This window comes from Silurus aristotelis, assembly GCF_946808225.1.
Source record: "Silurus aristotelis genome assembly, chromosome: 9".
Lineage (NCBI taxonomy): Eukaryota > Metazoa > Chordata > Actinopteri > Siluriformes > Siluridae > Silurus > Silurus aristotelis.
In genome coordinates this window covers 20,902,958-20,922,901 of record NC_139582.1, presented here as the reverse complement: position 1 = coordinate 20,922,901, position 19,944 = coordinate 20,902,958, and the positions used below count along the sequence as shown (strand labels likewise).

Sequence of the window (19,944 nt, the reverse complement as noted above, 5' to 3'; positions counted from 1 at the left end):
ATAAACTAAAGATAAATGCACTAAAATACAACAATATACAGCAGAATATATATATATATATATATATATATATATATATATATATATATATATATATACAGTGAGAAAAATAAGTATTTGAACACCCTGCTATTTTGCTTAGAAATCATGGAGGGGTCTGAAATTGTCATCGTAGGTGCATGTCCACTGTGAGAGACATAATCTAAAAAATAAATCCAGAAATCCCAATATATGATTTTTAAACTATTTATTTGTATGATACAGCTGCAAATAGGTATTTGAACACCTGTCTATCAGCTAGAATTCTGACCCTCAAAGACCTGTTAGTCTGCCTTTAAAATGTCCACCTCCACTACATTTATTATCCTAAATTAGATGCACCTGTTTGAGGTCGTTAGCTGCATAAAGACACCTGTCCACCCCATACAATCAGTAAGAATCCAACTACTAACATGGCCAAGACCAAAGAGCTGTTCAAAGACACTAGAGACAAAATTGTACACCTCCACAAGGCTGGAAAGGGCTACAGGGAAATTGCCAAGCAGCTTGCTGAAAAAAGGCCCACTGTTGGAGCAATAATTAGAAAATGAAAGAAGCTAAACATGACTGTCAATCTCCCTCGGACTGGGGCTCCATGCAAGATCTCACCTCGTGGGGTCTCAATGATCCTAAGGAAGGTGAGAAATCAGCCCAGAACTACACAGGAGGAGCTGGTCAATGACCTGAAAAGAGCTGGGTTCCCCTGCTTAAACCAGCACATGTCCAGGCAAGTATTAAGTTTGCCAATGACCATTTGGATGATCCAGAGGAGTCATGGGAGAAAGTCATGTGGTCAGATGAGACCAAAATAGAACTTTTGGGTCATAATTCCACTAAACGTGTTTGGAGGAAGAAGAATGATGAGTACCATCCCAAAAACACCATCCCTACTGTAAAGCATGGGGGTGGTAGCATCATGCTTTGGGGGTGTTTTTCTGCACATGGGACAGGGCGACGGCACTGTATTAAGGAGAGGATGACCGGGGCCATGTATTGCAAAATTTTGGGGAACAACCTCCTTCCCTCAGTTAGAGCATTGAAGATGGGTCGAGGCTGAGTCTTCCAACATGACAATGACCCGAAGCACACAGCCAGGATAACCAAGGAGTGGCTCTGTAAGAAGCATATCAAGGTTCTGGCGTAGCCTATCCAGTCTCCAGACCTAAACCCAATAGAGAATCTTTGGAGGGAGCTCAAACTCCGTGTTTCTCAGCGACAGGACAGAAACCTGACTGATCTAGAGAAGATCTGTGTGGAGGAGTGGGCCAAAATCCCTCCTGCAGTGTGTGCAAACCTGTTGAAAAACTACAGGAAACGTTTGACCTCTGTAATTGCAAACAAAGGCTCCTGTACCAAATATTAACATTGACTTTCTCAGGTGTTCAAATACTTATTTGCAGCTGTATCATACAAATAAATAGTTAAAAAAATCATACATTGTGATTTCTGGATTTTTTTTTTTTTAGATTATGTCTCTCACAGTGGACATGCACCTACGATGACAATTTCAGACCCCTCTATGATTTCTAAGTGGGAGAACTTGCAAAATAGCAGGGTGTTCAAATACTTATTTTCCTCACTGTGTATATATATATATATATATATATATATATATATATATATATATATATATATATATATATATATATATATATATATATATATATATATATATATATACAGTACAGACCAGAAGTTTGGACACACCTTCTCATTCAAAAAGTTTTCTTTATTTTCATGACTATGAAACTTGTAGAGTCACACTGAAGGCATCAAAACTATGAATTAACACATGTGGAATTATATATGGAATTATATACATAACAAAAAAGTGAACTGAAAAATGTCATATTGTAGGTTCTTTAAAGTAGGCATCAAGAGAATGCCAAGAGTGTGCAAAGCAGTAATCTAAGCAAAAGGTGGCTACTTTGAAGAACCTACAATATGACATTTTTTGTTGTTTCACACTTTTTTGTTATGTATATAATTCCACATGTGTTAATTCATAGTTTTGATGTCTTCAGTGTGACTCTACAATTTTCATAGTCATGAAAATAAAGAAAACTTTTTGAATGAGAAGGTGTGTCCAAACTTCTGACATCTCCAAACAGAATCTCATTGTTGTTACAAATTGTTGAAACTTTCATCGCATGTTGACAGCTTTATGTGGAATTCACTGTGGTGGTGTACGGAGGCAAAAAACACGAAAAAAAAGCCACAGCCGAATACTTACGGACTGTGCATCACCACTGACAGTGGGTCTATAAGTGAAAGCACTTAGTAAATCATCATCTGTCTATTACATTCCAATTACAGTCATTCAATAGGAAGGTATTACTCAGCAGCACAAAAGGATACAAACGGCACTTAAAAAAAAAACAAAAAAAGAAAACTGTAATGAACACGGATGCAGTAAAAGAACAACAAAACTATAATTAATGATCAGTGCAAATTGCTGAAATGCACCAATATTCTTGACTTCAAGAGCTTGGAAATACAGCAATACATACATGCGTCATTTGATATTGATAATCGTGTTATGGCAAACAAATGAGAGGAGGGGTGAAGAAAAAATATTAAAAATAAATAAATAGAGAGATATAAAGTGAGACTTTATTGTCATTGTGATGATACGACCAAATTTGTTTGGTGTTTTTTTTTTCGACCAACAGCAATGGAGAAATATAAAAAATTACACGATATAAAAATTACACAAATGAATAAACTAAAGATAAATGCACTAAAATACAACAATATACAGCAGAATATATATATATATATATATATATATATATATATATATATATATACAGTGAGAAAAATAAGTATTTGAACACCCTGCTATTTTGCTTAGAAATCATGGAGGGGTCTGAAATTGTCATCGTAGGTGCATGTCCACTGTGAGAGACATAATCTAAAAAATAAATCCAGAAATCCCAATATATGATTTTTAAACTATTTATTTGTATGATACAGCTGCAAATAGGTATTTGAACACCTGTCTATCAGCTAGAATTCTGACCCTCAAAGACCTGTTAGTCTGCCTTTAAAATGTCCACCTCCACTACATTTATTATCCTAAATTAGATGCACCTGTTTGAGGTCGTTAGCTGCATAAAGACACCTGTCCACCCCATACAATCAGTAAGAATCCAACTACTAACATGGCCAAGACCAAAGAGCTGTTCAAAGACACTAGAGACAAAATTGTACACCTCCACAAGGCTGGAAAGGGCTACAGGGAAATTGCCAAGCAGCTTGCTGAAAAAAGGCCCACTGTTGGAGCAATAATTAGAAAATGAAAGAAGCTAAACATGACTGTCAATCTCCCTCGGACTGGGGCTCCATGCAAGATCTCACCTCGTGGGGTCTCAATGATCCTAAGGAAGGTGAGAAATCAGCCCAGAACTACACAGGAGGAGCTGGTCAATGACCTGAAAAGAGCTGGGTTCCCCTGCTTAAACCAGCACATGTCCAGGCAAGTATTAAGTTTGCCAATGACCATTTGGATGATCCAGAGGAGTCATGGGAGAAAGTCATGTGGTCAGATGAGACCAAAATAGAACTTTTGGGTCATAATTCCACTAAACGTGTTTGGAGGAAGAAGAATGATGAGTACCATCCCAAAAACACCATCCCTACTGTAAAGCATGGGGGTGGTAGCATCATGCTTTGGGGGTGTTTTTCTGCACATGGGACAGGGCGACGGCACTGTATTAAGGAGAGGATGACCGGGGCCATGTATTGCAAAATTTTGGGGAACAACCTCCTTCCCTCAGTTAGAGCATTGAAGATGGGTCGAGGCTGAGTCTTCCAACATGACAATGACCCGAAGCACACAGCCAGGATAACCAAGGAGTGGCTCTGTAAGAAGCATATCAAGGTTCTGGCGTAGCCTATCCAGTCTCCAGACCTAAACCCAATAGAGAATCTTTGGAGGGAGCTCAAACTCCGTGTTTCTCAGCGACAGGACAGAAACCTGACTGATCTAGAGAAGATCTGTGTGGAGGAGTGGGCCAAAATCCCTCCTGCAGTGTGTGCAAACCTGTTGAAAAACTACAGGAAACGTTTGACCTCTGTAATTGCAAACAAAGGCTCCTGTACCAAATATTAACATTGACTTTCTCAGGTGTTCAAATACTTATTTGCAGCTGTATCATACAAATAAATAGTTAAAAAAATCATACATTGTGATTTCTGGATTTTTTTTTTTTTAGATTATGTCTCTCACAGTGGACATGCACCTACGATGACAATTTCAGACCCCTCCATGATTTCTAAGTGGGAGAACTTGCAAAATAGCAGGGTGTTCAAATACTTATTTTCCTCACTGTGTGTATATATATATATATATATACAGTACAGACCAGAAGTTTGGACACACCTTCTCATTCAAAAAGTTTTCTTTATTTTCATGACTATGAAACTTGTAGAGTCACACTGAAGGCATCAAAACTATGAATTAACACATGTGGAATTATATATGGAATTATATACATAACAAAAAAGTGAACTGAAAAATGTCATATTGTAGGTTCTTTAAAGTAGGCATCAAGAGAATGCCAAGAGTGTGCAAAGCAGTAATCTAAGCAAAAGGTGGCTACTTTGAAGAACCTACAATATGACATTTTTTGTTGTTTCACACTTTTTTGTTATGTATATAATTCCACATGTGTTAATTCATAGTTTTGATGTCTTCAGTGTGACTCTACAATTTTCATAGTCATGAAAATAAAGAAAACTTTTTGAATGAGAAGGTGTGTCCAAACTTCTGACATCTCCAAACAGAATCTCATTGTTGTTACAAATTGTTGAAACTTTCATCGCATGTTGACAGCTTTATGTGGAATTCACTGTGGTGGTGTACGGAGGCAAAAAACACGAAAAAAAAGCCACAGCCGAATACTTACGGACTGTGCATCACCACTGACAGTGGGTCTATAAGTGAAAGCACTTAGTAAATCATCATCTGTCTATTACATTCCAATTACAGTCATTCAATAGGAAGGTATTACTCAGCAGCACAAAAGGATACAAACGGCACTTAAAAAAAAAACAAAAAAAGAAAACTGTAATGAACACGGATGCAGTAAAAGAACAACAAAACTATAATTAATGATCAGTGCAAATTGCTGAAATGCACCAATATTCTTGACTTCAAGAGCTTGGAAATACAGCAATACATACATGCGTCATTTGATATTGATAATCGTGTTATGGCAAACAAATGAGAGGAGGGGTGAAGAAAAAATATTAAAAATAAATAAATAGAGAGATATAAAGTGAGACTTTATTGTCATTGTGATGATACGACCAAATTTGTTTGGTGTTTTTTTTTTCGACCAACAGCAATGGAGAAATATAAAAAATTACACGATATAAAAATTACACAAATGAATAAACTAAAGATAAATGCACTAAAATACAACAATATACAGCAGAATATATATATATATATATATATATATATATATATATATATATATATATACAGTGAGAAAAATAAGTATTTGAACACCCTGCTATTTTGCTTAGAAATCATGGAGGGGTCTGAAATTGTCATCGTAGGTGCATGTCCACTGTGAGAGACATAATCTAAAAAATAAATCCAGAAATCCCAATATATGATTTTTAAACTATTTATTTGTATGATACAGCTGCAAATAGGTATTTGAACACCTGTCTATCAGCTAGAATTCTGACCCTCAAAGACCTGTTAGTCTGCCTTTAAAATGTCCACCTCCACTACATTTATTATCCTAAATTAGATGCACCTGTTTGAGGTCGTTAGCTGCATAAAGACACCTGTCCACCCCATACAATCAGTAAGAATCCAACTACTAACATGGCCAAGACCAAAGAGCTGTTCAAAGACACTAGAGACAAAATTGTACACCTCCACAAGGCTGGAAAGGGCTACAGGGAAATTGCCAAGCAGCTTGCTGAAAAAAGGCCCACTGTTGGAGCAATAATTAGAAAATGAAAGAAGCTAAACATGACTGTCAATCTCCCTCGGACTGGGGCTCCATGCAAGATCTCACCTCGTGGGGTCTCAATGATCCTAAGGAAGGTGAGAAATCAGCCCAGAACTACACAGGAGGAGCTGGTCAATGACCTGAAAAGAGCTGGGTTCCCCTGCTTAAACCAGCACATGTCCAGGCAAGTATTAAGTTTGCCAATGACCATTTGGATGATCCAGAGGAGTCATGGGAGAAAGTCATGTGGTCAGATGAGACCAAAATAGAACTTTTGGGTCATAATTCCACTAAACGTGTTTGGAGGAAGAAGAATGATGAGTACCATCCCAAAAACACCATCCCTACTGTAAAGCATGGGGGTGGTAGCATCATGCTTTGGGGGTGTTTTTCTGCACATGGGACAGGGCGACTGCACTGTATTAAGGAAAGGATGACCGGGGCCATGTATTGCAAAATTTTGGGGAACAACCTCCTTCCCTCAGTTAGAGCATTGAAGATGGGTCGAGGCTGAGTCTTCCAACATGACAATGACCCGAAGCACACAGCCAGGATAACCAAGGAGTGGCTCTGTAAGAAGCATATCAAGGTTCTGGCGTAGCCTAGCCAGTCTCCAGACCTAAACCCAATAGAGAATCTTTGGAGGGAGCTCAAACTCCGTGTTTCTCAGCGACAGGACAGAAACCTGACTGATCTAGAGAAGATCTGTGTGGAGGAGTGGGCCAAAATCCCTCCTGCAGTGTGTGCAAACCTGTTGAAAAACTACAGGAAACGTTTGACCTCTGTAATTGCAAACAAAGGCTCCTGTACCAAATATTAACATTGACTTTCTCAGGTGTTCAAATACTTATTTGCAGCTGTATCATACAAATAAATAGTTAAAAAAATCATACATTGTGATTTCTGGATTTTTTTTTTTTTAGATTATGTCTCTCACAGTGGACATGCACCTACGATGACAATTTCAGACCCCTCCATGATTTCCAAGTGGGAGAACTTGCAAAATAGCAGGGTGTTCAAATACTTATTTTCCTCACTGTGTATATATATATATATATATACAGTACAGACCAGAAGTTTGGACACACCTTCTCATTCAAAAAGTTTTCTTTATTTTCATGACTATGAAAATTGTAGAGTCACACTGAAGGCATCAAAACTATGAATTAACACATGTGGAATTATATATGGAATTATATACATAACAAAAAAGTGAACTGAAAAATGTCATATTGTAGGTTCTTTAAAGTAGGCATCAAGAGAATGCCAAGAGTGTGCAAAGCAGTAATCTAAGCAAAAGGTGGCTACTTTGAAGAACCTACAATATGACATTTTTTGTTGTTTCACACTTTTTTGTTATGTATATAATTCCACATGTGTTAATTCATAGTTTTGATGTCTTCAGTGTGACTCTACAATTTTCATAGTCATGAAAATAAAGAAAACTCTTTGAATGAGAGGGTGTGTCCAAACTTTTGGCCTGTACTATATATATATATATATATATATATATATATATATATATATATATATATATATAATATATATATATATATATATACACATACATACACACAAAATTATTATTATTATTATTATCTTTTATTATGTGGCTGTGCTTGTTTTTTTTACCACCAAGTGTGTGTGCGTGCGTGCGTGGGATTTACCTGTAGGTATGTTATCCTGTTTTGGACCAGGTCTGAGAGATCTTTGGCCTCCTTCTCTCTCCAGTCTCCAGCTCCATCAGCCTGACTCAGGTGGTACAAGTCTGTCATGACGGCCCTGAATGTTAAACCAGTACAGATGGGTGACTGGTGTGAAGGACCTTGCCGGTGCTCTTTTGCTTTTGGTTGTTCCCACAAAACAATAGAAAGATGTAAATCTGGGCTAAATGCCTCAATAAGACACAGAGACTAGGCATGGGTATCATTTACATACCAGTACCTATTGATAATACTATTCTCTATAATTTGGTGCATGATGTGAAAAGATGTTGACATTTTCAAATTATTTTATCAACGCTGAACTTTAGTACAGCAGTTTTCAAATGCCTCTAAGCAAACAGGAAAAGGAACATAAAGCACTTATTTTTTTTAATAAACAGGCGCTTCAAAATTCTGGGATCTATTGCTTACTTTACCTGATGCAGCTTGACTCCACTGTGGTGAAGGGCAAAAAATCTTTCACTATAAATTTAGTAACAGCCCTATGAAACTTTTTTCAAGGTTCATATTCCCACACATTGCTATGGTGAATGGGCTGCTCCTGGGTGTCTCAGACCATGTCTCAGTCTCATTCCTCACTGATGGAGAAACCCTTTCTAGCCTAGCATTTCCTGTGGGGTTATCCATATTAAGATTTACATTTTATAATGAATGTTACGTTCGCTTGAGGCAAAAGTGTTGCAGCCGGGAGACAACAGAGACTTGTGTATTGTATGCATGTATTCTGAGTGTGTGTGCAATAAACACCTCTGATGGTGGCCTAGGTCTTGCAGCAGCATGGTGATGCGTTTCTGCAGGTCTCCGGTCTCCACGTGGCCTAGTTTCTTCACCTCACTGCGCACAAAGTACCACAATTCTCGTACCCCATTCTCAATCATTCTTCGTAACTCCTCTTGCTTTCTCCCGGGGCCTAAACACACAAACGCAATTGTGGAATTTTAGAGAGCATGATTTTCAGAGTAAAATGTTTCTGTGTTGTGACGGTTTCGGTTTTTACCAAACTTTGAATCCATCTATTGGCTCTAGATTGAATTACATTCGGAATAATTAAATTTTAGGGGACCATTAGTAACCCCCTTCTCCTTCATGATAATAAACAATGAAACAAAATCAAGTCAATATTTTTCAATATCAATATAATTACGTAAAGTTTACGACTTGAAAGCATTAAATAAACTGTTTGGTGTGTGTGATAATACATACTTATATGATGTATTACACCAATTGTATTACCAGAACCTGCACCTATTATATATTTTACATTCTGTATAATCACTAGAGGTCGATCGATCCATTGGCACAAATAATTGATTGCTGAAACTATTGGCTATTGGCAAAGATTCATAGCGATAGTTTTTCCAGGTTGCATTATACAGTACTAGAGAGGCCTCTAGAGACTGACACATGGCACATGCTGTTTATTTGGGGTGTTACTTTTTGTCTCAGTTTGGAGTCTTATTTTCCTCAATGTTTATTAAAATAATTACCGCACGACATCGGGAGAAAAGCTTCCACCGATGGTGATTTTTAAACGCACAACGATGCCAAAAGATAAACTCTCGAGAGAAATTGTTGTGAAAGGAAGGAGGAAGACAGTGAACAATGACTTTCTTGGTAGGCTACTGTTTAGATACAAGCAGTGTTATAGTCACTGTCTTTCGTTAAAGCCTGTGTAAAGTTCATTAGTTTCAATGTAGGCAGGTGCGTCTTATTTATGTTCAAAATAAAAATAGAATAGCCTTTATTTGTCACATATACATTACAGCACAGTGAAATTTGTTTTTCGCATATCCCAGCTTGCTTAGAAGCTGGGGTCAGAGCACAGGGTCGGCCATGATACGGCACCCCTGGAGCACAGAGGGTTAAGGGCCTTGCTCAAGGGCCCAAGAGTGGCAACTTGGTAATACCGGGGCTTGAACCCCCGACCTTCTGATCAGTAGCCCAGCATCTTAACCGCTGGAGCTACCACTCCCCCAATCTTTGTCAAATTCAGTGGGTGCGGCTTATATTTGCGCTTAATAGTCCGGAAATTACGGTAATATATTCATATTTGTATAATTTAGCAGATAACAGATAATGTGGTGATTAAAAGTGAATATGTTCTTTATAAGTAAGTTTGTCCCTGATGAGCAAGCTGGTGGTGACTGTGGCAAGGAAAAACTCCCCAAGATGGCATAAGAAAGAAACCTTGAGAGGAACCAGACTCAAGAGGGAACCCATCCTCATCTGGGTTGCACCGAATGTCCATTTGTAATGAATGAACCGAATGAATGATTTGTGCATGAACTTTCTCATATTAAAATTCACTTCATGTAAGCCAGACCTGGGCAAACTACGGCCCGCGGGCCACATCCGGCCCTCTGTACATCCCTGTCTGGCCCACGTGAGGCCAATCATAAATTATAGGGCTGCACCAAAAATTCGGCCACCGAAAATTTTCGGCCGAAATACCTACATCACCGAAACAACCGAAACACAATTGTAATGACGCAATTAAAAAGCGCAGCCAGCACACGGTTATCTGAATAAGAGCCAACATGTCTGCGGTGTGGACTTATTTCAATATCTTGGAGAAAGACCCACGGATATCAATTTGCAAAACATGCAATGCTGAAATTTCAAAAGGGGGTGTATCTGCAAAGAGTTTCTCCACGTCAGGTTTAATTTATCACCTGAAATCCAAACATCGCGATTGCTATTCTAAATATGAGAAGAAAGCAGCGCAGAAAAGTAAAGCTAATCCGGGCACGCCCACTCTGTCTGTAAGGGATTTTCGTGAGGTTAGTACACAGTCATAGCCATAAATGCAATGGTTCTAATAATTTAAACAATTTTTCTTTCGGTGTTTCGGTTTTCGGCCTTTGTTTCTTCATTTTTGGTTTTTGGGTTTCGGCCAAGAATTTTCATTTTGGTGCATCCCTAAAATATTATCGTTGGTGTGTCCCTCTGACACAATTCAGGTTTCTCATGTGGCCCCTTGTAAAAAATTAATTGCCCACCCCTGCTGTGAGCTATATCCCATCCCACTAAAATAATGACCATTTTTTTCCCAGTTTTTCATTATAAGATAAAAGAAAAATAAGTATAAATATTAAAATTAATATTATATTATATAACATACACAGATAAATAGACCTTGACCAGTCACATTTTTGTAATATACAGTGCATCCAAGAAAGTATTCAAACACCCTTCACTTCTTTCAGTTTTGTTTGTTGTAGGCTGATTCTACACTTATTCAAATTCTTTTTTTTTCCTCAATAATCTACACTCAGGACCCCTGAATAACAAGGAAAACAGAATTCTCGAAAAGTCTATAAATGTATTAAAAAAGAAAAAATGAACTGTCAAATGTACATTAAGTATTCAGACCCTTTACTCAGTTAGTTGAAGCACCTTTAGCAGCGATTACAGCCTTGAGTCTTTTTGGGTATGACGCAACAAGCTTTGCACACCTGGATAGTGGAGTTTTCTGCCATTTTTCATTGTAAAGCCTCTCAAGCTCAATCAGTGGGTCGGAATACTTTCTGACTGATGCACTATTTAGATTCATGGTTTCTGAATGTCTAATACAAACTGTGAAGCTGATTTGGACTGAAACGAAAAGGAACAGTCTTCTTGAGTATCTGTAGTAAGTGGTTTAATAAAACAGACCTTATGTTAAAACTATAATGAATTATCTGTTTACACTTTCAGTACACAGGTACAGCAAGGAATGGTTTATAAGGTGACTATCCAGTGTAGATCAAAAGTTCCCCTTGGAGTTTTACTCCTCAGAGGGTTTCTTCCTCTTATTGTTTTAAAGCTCTTCCCTCACCGTTATCATATCCGAATGGCTCATAAGGGAAAAACTTAGTGATAACTTTTTTCGATTTAACCCTGTGAAGCCTGACATATTTCTTCTCTGAATTGGTAAATATACCATTTAGATTATGATAATTATTTATTTGTTTTACTGAACAGACAAATATTAGACAAATATTACAAAATGTCAAGTGTGTTTCATCTCACCATCAACAGGTAGACTGCGGTATGAGTTGATCTGCTCTTTGGCTCTGAGTAACTGCTCCTCCAGGTTACGAAGCTTCCCTGCAGCTCCAGTGTCCCCATCAATTTGACCTTCTGGTAACCTGAGAGAGAAAAGCGAGAGGTATATATGTAAATATATATAAATAAAATGCTTTATAATGCTTTAAATTATATAAAATACAATGCTTTATAATGCTCACCAAAATCCCTATTGTATTAATCAAACTTCTGCGAATACAAAAATAGATTATGACATATGTGCACATTTGTATATGCTATATATGGGCAAAAGTATACACACAGCTGACCATCGCATCCATTTGTGGACCTGCTCCACATTTTACACCCAACAGTCTGTACATCTGTAGCATTGTGATTTCCCTAAAACAGGGGTCTGCAACCTTTGGGCCCTCCTTCCAAATAAAACGTGCATGGAGCCGCAAAACATTTAAATGAAGCCGTATTTGACATTAGGATTGAATATAACAATTTGGTGTTTTATGTGGATGTACGGTAGTTGCCTATTTGCACCACTAAGTGGCACTAGTGTAACTTCCACTGTATTTGGATGATAGCAATTTATCCATTTTTCCTCTGGACAGAATAGACGCTCTGATATAATCATTTAAAAATGTATGTTCTTTTATTGTTATTTATAACAATAAAATAACACACGCACACACACAGACACATATATACACACACACCAGAATATATATATATGTACACCAGCACAATCAAAATAGCAACAGAAATCACACTTCCTCTTCCTCCTGCTTTTTTGACATGAGCTTTAACTAAAGCTGTGTCTGTATGATTGTTTTATACTGTGCTGCTGCTATGTGTTTAAAAGTCTGCAGGAAAGTACAGGTTTTTGTCCAAAATCGTATTCTACTTATGTCCCATTTAAACAACAATTACACAACCAGATAACAGAGCAGTACTCACTACCCTGTGTTTATTAACTACACTTGTGTAATGCAGAATTTTTTTATTTACTTACAGCATTGATGAAAATATCATTCTAGTCTTTCTGTACTAGTGTTCATGTTTTCTACAATTACTTCATTAAACTTCTGCGTACTTCCATTATAACATAGACTTTCTTCAGTATTTAATCTTTCTTAATTCTGGCCCAAATTCCAAATTTGGTGTTAAAACTACAAACTGGATTAATGGTACAAAGATATGAAACATTAGTAACCTGGTTTTTTTTGTTTGTTGCACTTTTTAATGTTTCTGTGATCACACTGTGACTGTAACTTTTATGCGACAATAAAGAGACTTAATGATCCTTCTCGCTCTCTCTCCTTCTCTCTCTCTCTCTCTCTCTCTCTCTCTCTCTCTCTCTCTCTCTCTCTCTCTCTCTCTCTCGCTCTCTCGCTCTCTCGCTCTCTCTCAATCACCCCTCTACTTTCCTTTCTTTCTTTCTCTGATGCTCTTCAGGTACCAGTGACCAGTGCTTCTTTCTTGTTTCACTTCAGGTCCACCTGATCCATCTCAGCACCCTACCTCTGGATAGAGTTCTCTTTAATTGGAGACCACTCTGTGCAGCTGTGGATGGTTCCACATGAAAAGCCTAAAGATCCATGAAATTACTAAACCACTCAAAAAATTTGAGGATGGATTTGAAATGCAATTAATATATAGTCTGCTACAATGGCTCAATGGGCTCCCTTTAGAGTGTGGTTTCTGAAGAAGTTTGTGAAGACAATCTGATATAAAATGTAACTCAGATTGGCCACTGGGGGACGCTATTAGTGTCCCAGTACTAAAACAAACATGCAATTTCTCTGAAAATAATGTGCACAGCCAAATTTCTTTCCTAGCTTCATTCTATTGTTGAAATAAATTGCCTTTTCACCCATGCCCAGTTATTGTAGTTTCTTTTTTTACTTCTTATCACAATGAACAGAATATATTGATGCCAAACTACTCAGAAGAGCGTGAACCAAAGCAACGGACAAAATCACTGCAGAACAATATAGCTTAGTTACCATGAGAGCGGTTTATATTTAACATGTAATATACTGTATTCGGGACAGAAGCAAAACTATTTGTCTAAAAAGTTTGTTTTACTTTTCCAATAAAAAATAAAACAAAGGACTATGATGATCTCAACATTTACAAATAATGTTAATGGTCAAAATTCTATATATGAAAACACAATATATATATATATATATATATATATATATATATATATATATATATATATATATATATATATATATATATGTGTGTGTGTGTGTGTGTGTGTGTGTGTGTGTGTGTAAGGATCTGCGGAATTCCAATTAGGTTTTGGTTTTGTCTTTTTTTTGTGGTTCCTGTTTTTCCCCACCAGATGTCGCCAAAGTGTTCCAGCGTCCCCCATTAGCGCCTATTGTTTCCACCTGAGCCTTGTTACCCTCTCGTGTATTTAAATTCCCCTTTCTTGCTTGCTTGTTAAAGTTGTACGGTCTGTTTCTTGGATTTGTTTTCTTCTCGAGTCTCCTGCCTTTTCCAGAGTTCCCTATTGTAAGTCCCTTGTGTCTGAGTTTGTTGTTTGCCATGTTTTTCTTTTCAAAGAAAGACTGTGTTTAATAATTTTTAAGTTCCTGAGGTGTTTTTGAATATTCCCTTTAGTTTTTTGTGGACTTTGTTGCTCTGCTTTTTGTTGCTCGACCCCTATTTCGAGCCCCGACCTAGATATTGCGAGCGGATTTTACTGATCCTGATTGCTAGGTTAGATCATAATTGCCAATGACCAATTAATCAACTGATAGTTTTTAAAATGTATACTGGAAGAGAAAAAAAAAAAAAACACTACACGTAAAATAGTACTGAACTTAATTTTTTTTAAAAAAGCACCGAATCATCAAAATGTGCTAAGGGAAATAAATATTAATACATTAAATTATATAATAAATTCTAAATAATAAATATAACGCGGCGCTCTCTGTGCAGCACGCTGTCTCGCGTGTAACGACAAAGTGAGTCGTCTCTGGATGGATTTTTGCACATAGCCGATAGTTCCAGCATTCGCAAAAGTGCCGATTATTCTCTAAAACCGATGAATGATCGGTCGACCTCTAATATTCAAATCTAATAAAAAAAAAATTATATATATATATATATATATATATATATATATATAGTGTATATGTGCTTCACTTTTGTTTACTGTGCAAAAATTTGAGCGTAGTCTAAGTGTTGGCATCATCAAATTCAAATGACTATTTAATCAATCAAGTAGTGTAATGAAGTAACTTGTAGCCGTTATTACACTGAATTGACATATTTCCTCACTGAAGTTAAAGCAATGACTATCATTGGCTCGTGCCTATTTTCTCCCTCTACTCAAAGCCAATTATTAAATGCAGGTGGAGCAACACTGCTCTTCTATGTTGTTGGGGGGGTGCGCCTAAAAAGTGTAGAAGAAGCGCAGACTGACCTGAGCGTTTCCGCCATGCGGCGCAGCTCCTCGTTCTGGTGCTTAAGTCGCTCGAGCTTAGTTAAGATTTTGGAGAGCTCGCGGCTGGGATGCTCAGGCTGTTCACTGTCACGCACCAGATGCCCTCCAATGTAGAACAGCAAGGTGCCCCATGCTAACAGCACTAGCATGATCCAGCGCCATGAGCCTGTCCACGTCCGCATGTCTCTCTCTCGCTCTCCTCACAGCGCAGCGATCAAATGCATTCTTGTGGCCCACTGCTACTCCTCCAACGGAAAAGAAGGTCGACAGTAGCGAAGAAGGGCAGCAATCGCAGCGATCCAAAAGGCCCCAAGGTCGAACTTGTGAACTTTCCCAATTTAGAGAGAAGACCGTCAGCTTCGGGACTTCGTTGGCTCTTAACGTTTCCTCACGTGTAGGTGCTGTAAACATCCAGTCCTGGTAAAGCAAAACAGTGTGTTAGAGAGAAATTATCATTCATATATATATATATATATCTCACACACACACACACACACACACACACACACACCTTCTCTAGATCTTCTCAGTGTAGTAGAGTAGTCAATGTGCAGCTTGTATAAAGTACAGATGTACTGTCTTCTAAAAATTACTTAACTTTGGAATAGAGTGAATAAATAAAGGATGGGAGAAAGACATTTGTTAAAATATGCTGAAATATGTAAAATAGCTTACATAGTAGTTTACAAATAGTTTACATTTGATAGCTCTAAATCTTTTAATTTATATTATCAATAAAATTTGTGCCAGTTTTATCAATTACTCAACTTATTCAATATAATAAGTGTACTGCATTACTTTGATATTCTATTTTATTTGTATAAAATAGCCAATATTATTTAACCAAGCAGGCATCTTATTTATGTCAAATGTAAACTGTTTAAATGTCGACAATCTCAAATAATAACAAACTGCATTAAAAAAAAAAACACTCGGATATAAAGAAAAACTCCAACGGAAAAAATTAAGTGCTAAAACGTATATTTTACTGCTGCACAGAGTCTCAAATCGAGCACCAAAATCCACCATGATGAGCACATCTGGCAATTAAAACCGTCCGTGTGGAAACACAGCATGAGTTCCGTTTGGAGTGTTTTTCACGAGCTGCCCAGCCATGTGAAAATATAAACGCTTGTGTAGGTAAACTGCTCAGTGCAAAAGCAAGAGAAGTAATTTTTTTTCTCAATGCGTCTAATGGACATGACCAATTTCTTGACCAATTTCTTCTGAAAAACTTGTGACCTTTGATACGTCTAGTTTTCATGCTCGTTGTTGAGTTTGGTTTCACTAATAATAAACATACATTTGCATAAAGCATTCATATGTCCATGCCCATGTTGATTAGAGTATAAAAATGGGATTAAGTTGTGATTATTTATGAGAAAACTCATCACAAGTCATGCAATTAATTGCGATTAAATATTTTAAACGAGTGACTCACTTTTTTTTATTATATATATATATACACATACACACACACAAGTGCCTCTGAATAAATTAGAACAGCATTAAAAAGTTGATTTATTTTATTCAATACAAAAAGTGAAACTCTTTATGCAGTTTCATCACACACAGACTGATATTTCAAGTGTTTATTTCTATTAATTTTGATGATTATGGCTTACAGCTAATGAAAACCCAAAACTCAGTATCTCTGAAAATTGGAATATTATGAAAAACTTCAATATTGGAGACTCGTGGTGTCACACGGTAATCAGCTCATTAAAGTCAAACCTGCAAAGGTTTCCTGAGCCTTTAAATAGTGTCTCAGTCTGGTTCAGGCTACACAATCATGGGGGAAGACTGCTGACTTGACACTTGTCCAGAAGACGATCATTGACACCCTGTACATGGAGGGTAAGAGACAAAAGGTCATCGCTTAAGAAGCTGCTGTTCACAGACTGCTGTATCCAAGCACATTCATGGAAAGTTGAATGGAAGGAAAAAATGTGGCAGAAAAAGGTGAAACCCAGCCCATTCAAGAATTTGGGGAGATTTACAAAGAGTGGACTGCAGCTGGAGTCAGTGCTTCAAGAGCCTCCACGCACAGACGTATACATGGGCTACAACTGACGCATTCCTTGAGTCAAGCCACTCCTGAAACAGAGACAAATGTCAGAGGTGTCTCACCTGGATAAAGGACAAAAAGGGCTTGACTGTTGCTCAGTTGCTCATTTCATTTGGAAATCAAGGTCCCAGAGTCTGGAAGAAGAGAGGAGAGGCACAGAATCCAATTTGCTTGAGGTCCAGTGTAAAGTTTGCACAGTCAGTGGTGGTTTTGGGAGTCATGTCATCTGCTGGTGTTGGTCCACTGTGTTTTATCAAGTCCAAGGTCAGCACAGTCGTCTACCAGGAAGTTTTAGAGCACTTCATGCTTCCCTCTGCTGACCAGCTTAATGGAGATTAATTTCATTTTCCAGCAGGATTTGGCACCTGCCCACACTGCCAAAAGCAGCAAAAGTTGGTTAAATGTCCATGGTGTTGGTGTACTTGACTGGCCAGCAAACTCACCAGACCTGAACCCCATAGAGAATCTATGGAGTATTGTCAATAGGAAAATGAGCAACAAGAGACCATAAAATGCAAATTGGCTGAAAGCCAGTGTCAAAGAAACCTAAGCTTCCATACCACCTCAGCAGTGCCACAGACTGATCACCTCCATGCCATGCCGAATTGAGGCAGTAATTAAAATTAAAGGAGCCCCTACTAAGTATTGAGTACATATACAGTAAATGAACATACTTTCCAAAAGGCCAACAATTCACTAAAAGTTTTTTAGATTGGTCTTATGAAGTATTCAAATTTTTTGAGATAGTGAATTGGTGGGTTTTTGTTAAATGTTAGCCAAAATCATCAAAATTAAAATTAAAACACTTGAAATATCAGTCTTTGTGTGATGAATCTATATATTATACGAGTTTCACTTTTTGTATCGAATTACTAAAATATCAAGTTTTTAATGATATTCTAATTTATGGAGATGCACCTGTATGTGTATGTGTATATATAAAAAATATGTAATATATATATATATATATATATATATATATATATATATATATATATATATATATATATATATATATATATATATATATATATATATATATATATATATATATACTGAATAAAATTATAAATGCAATACTTGTTTTTGCCCCATTTTTAATGAGCTGAAGTTTTTGGACCCCCAATACAGTAAAACTGCATATTTTAAAGTGGCCTTTTATTGTGGCCAGCCTAAAGCACACCTGTGCAATATTCATGCTGTCTAATCAGCATCTTGATATGCCACACATGTGAGGTGGATGGATTATCACCTTAACACAGATTCACACAGATTTGTAAACAATATTTTAGAGAAATAGTCCTTTTGTGTGCATAGAAAAAGTCTTGGATCTTTGAGTCTTTAAGGCAAAAACAAAAGAGTTGTGTTTATAATTTTATTCAGTGTGTATATATAAAAAATAAATGAGAGAGAGAGAAACAAGAGAACTTACAAATATTGATATCTAGGTTGCACAAAGTAAAGCTGAAGTCACTAGAATTCAAACATCTTTGAGGACTTATCATCACTTAATCGTAACTTTTCTGACTAACGAGTCCCTGGAAGAAGCACAATTTTTTTTCTCATAAAAAAAAATTAAAAAAAATCTAGATCACAGAATCATGAGATCAATAAAAACTATTTCCTCAGACATTTGCTTTATAACCTCCAAACACATTCTGATGTCTAGGTCACCAAAAAGGAAGTGAAGGCAAATCTGGGCATTCTGTACATACTGGCATCAACCATTTCACATAAATTAAGCAAAGTCATCACTAAATTTGACTTTATTTTTACTCCCTTCAAATTTGCAAATGGTGAGGAAAATATCTTGGCATAAGTTAACGTCCACTGGTTTCTATTCTTACGCTGTCACTAAGGAGTCACGTGTTTGAACAAGTTTTATTTTTATTTACATGAACATTAAACTCCGTCTTAGGGCTGAATGCCCACTCCTGAAAAGACTGGCAACTCTTCATTTATGAACAATCCTTCTCGCTGAAATGTTTAATTGTTTGGAGATGGCCTTATAACCCCTCTTAGACTGATGAGCAGCAACAATTCCTTTTGACACCAAAACTTTTTTCTTTTTGGACTGATGTAGATACACGATGTAGCTTATTGGAGAGGATGTTGGACTTCTGATCACAAGGTCATTCTTTCGAATCCCAGCACCACCAAAACGATTACTGCTGGGTACTTGAGTAAGGCCCTTAACCCTTATTTCGCTCTGGATAAATGTAAATGTAAGTTCTGCTTTTATGTTTGATCACACTTGTGTATTTATTTAAACACTGCTAGGAAGGATGTACTTATTTGGCAGTGCCTGCACCCAAATACACACATTTTACACTAATTATATATATATATATATATATACACCATTCTTTAAGACTCCTGGGTAGGCTACAGTAGGTCTATGTATGTAATGTATTTTTTGATATGGGGTCATCGAAATGTATCACCATTGTAAAAATATATAATACAAATATACAAAATACAACAGTTTTCAGTATATCTTTCCCCAGAAAGTAAACCAATACTTCGAAGGTGTATTTTTTACACACGACCCTATTCAGCACTCGGTGGCCCCGCTTTTGTGATTTGGGATCATCTATCGCTTCCTGCATGGGCTTTTGTTGCTCCTGGACGCTTCCAGTAATATCACTTACAGTT

At 37.1% G+C, this 19,944-nt stretch overlaps 2 protein-coding genes across 2 annotated transcripts in view; one reads left to right on the top strand and one right to left on the bottom strand.

The window, feature by feature from the left end:
• The window catches only part of fut8a (fucosyltransferase 8a (alpha (1,6) fucosyltransferase)), a 33,079-nt gene that overhangs the window by 9,618 nt on the left and 3,517 nt on the right, over positions 1-19,944 (bottom strand). The window contains exons 2-5 of the mRNA XM_083550479.1: positions 15,201-15,638; positions 11,750-11,868; positions 8,486-8,648; positions 7,682-7,796 (exon numbers count right to left, since the gene is read on the bottom strand). Coding sequence (XP_083406605.1) covers positions 7,682-7,796; positions 8,486-8,648; positions 11,750-11,868; positions 15,201-15,403 — 600 coding nt within the window. The 5' untranslated portion in view covers positions 15,404-15,638. The remainder of the gene's footprint in view (positions 1-7,681; positions 7,797-8,485; positions 8,649-11,749; positions 11,869-15,200; positions 15,639-19,944) is intronic.
• Positions 14,218-19,944, top strand: part of slc25a29l (solute carrier family 25 member 29-like) — a 28,835-nt gene continuing 23,108 nt past the window's right edge. Inside the window, exon 1 of the mRNA XM_083550527.1 lies at positions 14,218-14,284. The gene's annotated coding sequence lies outside the window, so the exon portion shown is untranslated. The remainder of the gene's footprint in view (positions 14,285-19,944) is intronic.